The sequence below is a fragment of the Anastrepha obliqua genome, chromosome 1 (genome assembly GCF_027943255.1).
Source record: "Anastrepha obliqua isolate idAnaObli1 chromosome 1, idAnaObli1_1.0, whole genome shotgun sequence".
NCBI classification, from domain to species: domain Eukaryota; kingdom Metazoa; phylum Arthropoda; class Insecta; order Diptera; family Tephritidae; genus Anastrepha; species Anastrepha obliqua.
In genome coordinates this window covers 22,478,111-22,486,000 of record NC_072892.1, presented here as the reverse complement: position 1 = coordinate 22,486,000, position 7,890 = coordinate 22,478,111, and the positions used below count along the sequence as shown (strand labels likewise).

Here is a 7,890-nt window from a genome sequence, read left to right as displayed (position 1 = left end):
TCGGAGGTTTGCCATTGCCTGCCGAGGGGCGACCGCTATTAGACAAATCTTTGTCTTAATTTTGGTGTTTTCACCGAGATTCGAACCGACGTTCTCTCTGTGAATTCCGAATGGTAGTCACGCACCAACCCATTCGGCTACGGCGACCGCCTGGCATGTATTATACACTTATAAAATACTTGTAAATGTGTTGAAATTTTTGACGAAAGTGCTTAGCATTCTCTTGTAGGGTAAGTTTTTATGTTTTACCCACACCTTTACTATTTGATGGAACGTTATTCTTACGGTTTTTTTAGTTTTCAAAGCCACCTAAATATAAATTTCTCAATCACCCTATTGTTGGAAAGAAATTTTTATTTTACGTTCTCTGTAAGCTGTTCTCTTAATTTCCTTCATTTCAATGTGGAAATTTGCGCAACGTTGTTATTTTCACTTCAGCATTTTTCACCTTGCAACATTTTAATGCAAAAGTCGTGATTACGCGTATATTCCGCAAATAATTCAATTTAGAATCAAAGAGTCGCTAAGGAGATCAGAAGTCGTTGTGTTTTGTTAAATATTCATATCTAGCATTTACTTTTTTTCCTCTTTAGTATAATAAGGTCTAGATCATTATGGCAGCCTCCTGATTTTCATAAGAATTTCCGCGAAAATTTTAGAAGAATTAATAATCAAATTTTGTGTGTCGTTGCTAGGATATTTCTTTTTATCAAAGTGCATTTTCAGCAATTTTTAGATAATTTCATATACTAATATTTCTTTTTCCCACGAGCTAATGTCTCTTCATGTAATTTACACAATTAAATATCGTTTAACTTCGTTCAATTAAAAACAACTAATTGATATTTCAAAAACATTTGTTTAAAAATGACCGAAATTCAGAATATACAAAATGTATCAGACTGTGTGCCGCTTTATCTGCCACATAGCTTATATCTCAAGCCGCTGGCCAAGATGACGATATCAGTGTCACTACCCGTTAATAAAACGGGCAAATCCATTTCTCATTTGGATTTAATGGAGAAATTAAGCGCCGCGTTGAAGCCAGACAAATTCTTCGTTTTGAAAGTGCGTAAAATCATTTATATCAATTTTGCCTAACCTTTTTTTAACATTTACTAAAATAATTAAAGACATCAAAAAGCACATTGGAGTTTATACGCTTCGAAGCTGAATTAGAAGATCGCACTCGGTTGCGCAGTGCCATTTCTCGTCTAGATGGAGTGTCACTGCGTTTATCTGGCTTTAGTGAATCGTTTCGGGTACGCGCAACGGAACCAAAAGATGACTTTCCTACGCGACACGATTGGGACTCATTCTTTCGTGATGCCAGCAATATGGATGAGATGAAGGCGGGCGAACGCCCAGACACCATACATCTAACACATTTGCCAATACGATGGTTCTGCCCCAGACATATGGAAAACGACGATAACGTGAAGCCGAGCGAAAGCATCTTCAAACGCATTTTCGAGAAGTTCGGCAGCGTACGTTGTGTTGATATACCAATTTGCGATCCTTACCGCAATAAAATGAACACCGACATCAATGGCATGAAGACTTTCAGCTACGAGCATGGCGTGCTCTTCGAAGCGTAAGTAGCTCACCAGGTTAAGGAAATAACAATAATAAAATAATTATCATCTCAAGTTATGTACAATTTGACGAATACATGGGGTTTGTACGCGCCATGGATGAGTTTCGCGGCATGAAATTGGTGCGGAAATTTGTAGACAAAACACAAACCATCAACATTAGCGTTGTTTTTGACAAAACAAAACATCTCAGCGATGCACAGATTCAGCGTCGGGAACGGGTACGTAAGCGTCTAATACAGAAGGCACAAAGCGAAGAAGAGGAGCTGGAAAAGAAAAAGAAGGAGGAGATTGAAAGACAAGAGCATGAAAGGTTTGCATTCGTTCAAGGTTTCGTTTTAAAATATGAATTTTTTTATTTTGGTAACATTTTGTGTAAGTGAAGTGCATCAATTGAGAATTGTTTTCTCATTTGCTGTTATCTTCAAATACGCTTATATTACTATAGAAATTATTTTCCGTATACAAGTTCTATCATAAAATTAAGCTTAAGAACTTTGGGAAGCCACGTAAAATGTCAGTAGAACTGAAAACAAATTATGCTGTAAGCTCAATAGAAAGAAGAGTAGCGAATTAAAAAAAATTACAGGCAAAAAGAAGAGCAATTAAAATTAGCTGAATTAGAGAAGCAACGCGAACGAGAAGAGAAACGCAAGGAGAAACACCTGAAGAAAATACAAGAGAGGGGCCAAATTGAAATCTCACAGAAGATACGCATCGAGGAGCGGAAGTTAATGATAGCGCAAAGAAAATTGGAGAGTATACGTATATTGGAGCAGCTATTCAACCGCATCAAAGTAAATACTTTTTTTTTTCGTAAAATGTGTATGCTATTTGTTTTGTTTTTTAATAAGACTTAATATATTTTTTTCTTTGTTTTTTAATAAGACTTTAACCTTTTTTGGTTTGTTTTAATAATGCTTTTGATATTGTTTTCTTAAATAATGCTTTTAATATTTGTTGTTTTTATTTTATGTTTTAGAAATTTTTTTGTAATTAATGCTTTTAATATTTTCTTTTTTTAATGTTTTTAATATTTGTGTTCTTTTAATGTTTTTAGTATTTGTTTCTTTTTTAATGAATATACATAATATTTGTTTTTTTATGTTTTTAATAGTTTTAATTTTTTTTTAATGTATTCAATTTTTTTTACTATGTTTTGGTTTTTTTAATGTCTTTAATATTTGTTTTGTTTTTTAATGTTTTTTGTTTTTTTGATGTATTTAATATTTGTTTTTCTTTTAAAGTTTTTTTTTTTAATGTTTTTAATATTTTTTTTTTTTTTTTTTTTTTTTTTTTTTGATATATTTAATATACAGGGTTGGCCATATTAAACTGACCCATTGAGTAACCCTATAACTTTTTACTGTAATTTGAAATCTAAGGTTTACGTCAACAAGCCAAAGACACTAGGCGCACTTAAGGCCAATATCCGACGGGAAATAGCCGCCATATCGGCCGAGACGCTGGCCAAAACTATGGAAAACGCCGAAAAACGGGCACATTACGCTATACGAGCTAAGGGCGACCACTTGCGCGATATCATATTCAAAAAGTGATGTAAACGAATCTCCTTGAACTAAATTAAATGTTTTTCACAATGAAACACAAAAAAATGTTTCTTTTTCCATATTTTTTTAATAATCACATGGGTCAGTTTAATATGGCCAACCCTGTATATACATATATATATATTTTTTTGTATTTAATTTTTGTTTGTTTTTATGTTTTTAATAAAAACACAATTTTTCTATACCCCACTAGCTGAAACATGAGGGCAAGTACTCTAAATATGGTAATAATCAAGCGCCCAAAACGGATATGCGTGGTCGGCTGGTCGAAAAGTATAAGTTGGCCACCGAAAAACTGCTGACCGAGCAGAAAAAGAAAGTGGAAGAAATAAAAACTAAAACCCCATTAATGGGACTTTTGAAAAGCGGTAGATCTCGTCGATCTGAAAGCTCCGATGTTGATGAGGAGAAGGCAAAACAGAAAACCACTGTAGCTCCCACCGAAGCCAGCAATGTGCCTGCAATACCTGCTGTCGGTCTGAATCCATTAAATCCCTTCAAAGCTGTGGCAGCACTAGCCGCAGCTGGTGGCGCTACCCCAGGAACTTTGCCACCAGGCTATCCACCTGAAGCGGCCAGCGAATGGATGAAATCGTTTTCTATGTTTCCCTATGTACCTCCCGTGTTTGGAGGCATGTCTGCGCTTTACCGAGCGCCCACTCCCTTTCCAGTTTCTGTGAACTATCGTGGCTATGCACCGCGTATACGAGGAAGGGGACGTGGTGGTCGAGGACGCGGCAGAGGCTCTTACGATACTTCATACTACAACAGCTACAAAAATAGTTATGAAGACGAACAGTACGACGACGGCGATTATCGTAAAGAATCATATTCGCGCTCCAGGTAACTTAACTAAGCTGCATACAAAGTTTATATAAACAAAATAAAACTGCGTTATTTCAGAAATCGTTCACGGAGCCGCTCCTACTCTCGCTCCCACTCACGCTCACGTTCACGTAAACGGCACTACTCTAAACGCAGTCGCTCACGTTCTCGTTCGCGAAGTCGTTCTCGTAGTCGTACGCCTTCTCATTCTCGTTCCAGACAGCGTCGTACGCGTAGTCGATCACGCTCCGAGCGCCGTGCACGTTCGCGTTCTTACACGCGCTCCCGATCTAATTCTAAATCGAAAACAAGACGTACTTCACGCAGTCGTGAGGATTCCAAGTCGCGTAGGTCACGTACAAAGAGTCCGACGCAACCACGCGCCAATAAGAAACTTGTATCTACACGTCGTTCATACTCCACATCCGATTCATCTCGCTCGAGATCCAAATCGCGATCGCGCACACGCTCGAAACGCTCCTGGTCACGACGTGGAGAACGATTCCCGATGAAACGACACATTGTGCTGGAAACTGATAAACTAGTCCGTTCAGCTGAAGAAATGAAACGCACAATCGAAAAGGTCACCCAGGATCGCATGCGGCAAGAAGAGCGCGTAATAAAGGAAAACTTCCGGCACTGCAAACACAATCCAACACGTAGCCTAACGAATGCTGCCAGCACAGATGTGGCGAATGCAATTGTGACTAGTTCTGAAAACGATATGAAGGATACGAATTCTATTCCAAAAAACGGCTGTACTGGAACTACAGTCAGCTCGCCCGCAGCTAGTAAAGTAGACGAGCGTGCAGAGCGCAGTCAGAGCAGGGAACGCGTGCGCACACATTCATACCACTCATCTCATTCAAGGCGCAATTCATACGAACGCGAAGCTGATGCGTATTAAATGCGTCGAAGTTATTTATTGAGATATAATAATTAGTTATAATTGTAATTGTTAAAAAAAAGTCAAACACATAATAACATTAACTAAAATTTAAAGAAAGATACAGCTATGTATGTATATGTATGTGTCACTTAAATCTGATAACTGCAGAGTAGACTACTTAGACCACAGTAAATTACTTCAAACCATATATTATTATATGTATTTAAAATGAGAATTTAGTTTTACATATTAAATTTTGAAGGTTAAGTAAAAAAAAAGAAAGTTGCAAAAACAACAATTACTAAAAACCTAATTTGAAAAATGCGGAAATTTCACTTACTAATCGCGGAAATGCCTTAACTTCCATCGGAAACGATTTTATTTAATTTTGTTGCTGTTATTTCACATTTGTTAGTGTTTGGTGAAGTGATAAACCACATTGGGTCAAACATCCAAGATTGTCTGCAACGCATGGAGCCCCTAATGCGTAAGTATTTATAGTATTAAGTTAAAAATTCGTTACTTTCACTTGTTTATACATATATTATTGAAGCTTATACCCTTTGTGGGATTCCAAATGAAAGAGCCAACAGTTTTATGCTGCCTCCGAATGGCAAAAAGGTTTCTTATGAGGAGCTTTTTCATGGCAAAAATGCGCTCGGAGGATTGCCATTGCTTGCCGAAGGGCGATTGCTATTAGAAAACAATTTTTCAATGATGTGTGGTATTCGACTTTTTAGGTTAGGTTGACCTCGCTGGCTGAAAGCATCACATATACATTGTTGTTGTTGTTGTTGTTGTTGTAGCAGCAAAAACATTTCCCATACATGTACAGAGAGTGCTGTTGAAGTGACAGTCCTTGACCAGATATAAATCCGGGTCGTTTCGGTTACGTAGAACCAACTGTCGTGGGAACGTAGACCTATTGGTTGTTGTTGTTGTAGCAGCAAAAACATTTCCCATACATGTACAGAGAGTGCTGCTGGAGTGACAGTCCTTGGCCGGATATATAGGAAATCCGGATCGTTCCGGTAACGCAAAACCGATTGTCGGGAGAACCTATTAGTCCTTATTGGTACCAGTTGGAGCTAGACCTTTACTTTTCTCACTAGTAGACGTCTTGTAATAAGTGCGCATCTTTTGCGAATCTAAGTAAACTGAAACTAACCCCGAGATCTATTTTAAAGCTCCTAAGTATCGCATTCATGTTGTAGCTAATGCAGAGCAAGACCACAGAAGCTGTTCTAAAGTTTTCCTCCCTTCCAGTTCATTGCGAAATTCATAGCAAATTGTGGCCTGTCAGTATACTTGCGATAGTTCTGTTTTCTTTACTAGATAGAGCTAGTAAGGAACTGGCATATTTATCTTTTTATGCCCGGATTTATGTCCGGCCAAGGCTGTCACTTCAACAGCATTCCCGGTATATGTATGAGAAATGTTTTTGCTGCTACAGCAACGGGACGAGCTTGGGAATGATAAAACAATGAAAGCCACAATGTCGTACTTCCGGTAGTTGAGAAAGAGAAACATAGATATTCCGAGAATGAAGACAGGCTGAAAAGCGACCATACAGAAAGTTCCGTTGCATACCGAAGATATTAAAATTAAGAATGGCGACCTAGTGACTGGAATTCGGAACACGCCAAATATTGAAAAGACCCTAAAAGAGAGGCAGCAAGATCAGATCGTTAACCGGCTCTCAGCGAGCTTGAAATAATCGGCTGGCGTCACGTGGGTCACAACAACAGTTTGTTTACGAAAAAACTGAGATGTGCTGGTGATATACGAAACAAATCTCCACTCTTCGACCGCAGTAGCCGAATGGGTTGGTACGTGACTACCATTCGGAATTCAGAGAGACCGTAAGTTCGAATCCCGGCGAAGCAACAAAATTAAGAAAAATTATTTTCTAATAGCGGTCGCCCCCGGCAGGCAACGGCAAAACTTAAATGAGCAAGCATAGTTCTGTTGCCGAGTCCTATGTGACATGGCAGCCAAAGTTACTCCCACAATTTTGTTTTTCACCATCGCGGATAGCAAAATCTGGTAATTCTTGCCTAAGCTCGGGGGTTTGGGATCGCTGATTACAAATCCGAGCGCTATTTCTCTAAATTCAAAGTGACTGATCCAATATGAGGGACTACAGCTCAAAAATGTTAAGTTCTGAAAATCACCGCTTGATCGGTCTTCCAGTAGCTGTCAGTCAGCTTTTATATCCGGATTTGAGAAAGGTGGCGTAAAATTCTCCTGCGTTTTGGGGATTGCTTGCCACTGATTTTCTTAAAAAGCTGACGTACCAAAGACTATAGCCTAAATTTATGTCAAGGCTTTGGTTAACCCTATTTGGCTCAAATAAACCAAGTTTAATTTTTTCATTTTATTTATTTAATTTTCCTTATTATAAAAAAATCAAGCTTTAATTTGAAGAAAAGTTTCAGTCCTCGGCACATCAGTCTTTTCAGGTAAGTGAAGGTTAAAACCCATAAAAGCATGTCAATGACGTGATATAGACACTTTCAGACACCAGTTACGTGTCCAGTGCAAAAAAATACGAGGATCGATTGAAAGATCCGTACAAAAATAAAAAACTACTTAATTGTTTGGGGTAAACCTTTTTTTCGAATAATAGGATTAGTCGAAGTCTGAAATGATTTGTTCATTTCTTCAAAATGGGGAAGAAATAGTAGTCAGAGGGAGCCGAATCTGGATAATAGAGTGGATGTGGAACGATTTGGGATGCTATTTCCATTAATTTTGCGACCACCACTGCTGAGGCGTGAGTCGATGCGTTGACGTCATGGAAAAGGAAAATTACTCGACTTCGTCGATTCAAATAAATGCCAAACACAAATAAATAGACCGATCCGATTGAAATTTTGTGTGTGATCTTACAAGATATGCTACTAGCTAAACATAAGCTCAATAGCCAGTGGTGCAACCTCTACGACTTTGCACCTACTACATCAGAAAGCAGTCTCATAAAAAAATGTAGAATTGTGGTATGCCATAA

The 7,890-nt window shown here is 38.2% G+C and overlaps 1 protein-coding gene across 3 annotated transcripts; it reads left to right on the top strand.

Moving 5' to 3' along the window:
- The first annotated feature begins 414 nt into the window (after window positions 1-414).
- LOC129249767 (A-kinase anchor protein 17A) lies at window positions 415-5,202 on the top strand. Of its 3 annotated transcripts, none has more exons than XM_054889403.1 (7): window positions 415-538; window positions 883-1,068; window positions 1,134-1,594; window positions 1,651-1,908; window positions 2,185-2,392; window positions 3,360-4,009; window positions 4,070-5,202. In XM_054889403.1, exons 2-7 carry the CDS (start codon window positions 955-957, stop codon window positions 4,896-4,898), a joined length of 2,520 nt encoding a protein of 839 aa, XP_054745378.1. In that variant the 5' UTR covers window positions 415-538; window positions 883-954; the 3' UTR covers window positions 4,899-5,202. The 3 variants fall into 3 exon arrangements, with proteins under 3 accessions (XP_054745378.1, XP_054745374.1, XP_054745370.1); XM_054889399.1 differs by having other exon boundaries at window positions 415-602; XM_054889395.1 differs by having other exon boundaries at window positions 415-1,068.
- The last annotated feature ends 2,688 nt before the right edge of the window (window positions 5,203-7,890 follow it).

Coding starts and splice junctions, on each gene's coding strand:
- LOC129249767 (XM_054889395.1), top strand. CDS start 868: ATGACCGAAATTCAGAATATACAAAATGTATCAGACTGTGTGCCGCTT. Junction 1,909..2,184: donor GAAAGACAAGAGCATGAAAG/GTTTGCATTCGT, acceptor AAAAAATTACAG/GCAAAAAGAAGAGCAATTAA. Junction 4,010..4,069: donor GAATCATATTCGCGCTCCAG/GTAACTTAACTA, acceptor GCGTTATTTCAG/AAATCGTTCACGGAGCCGCT.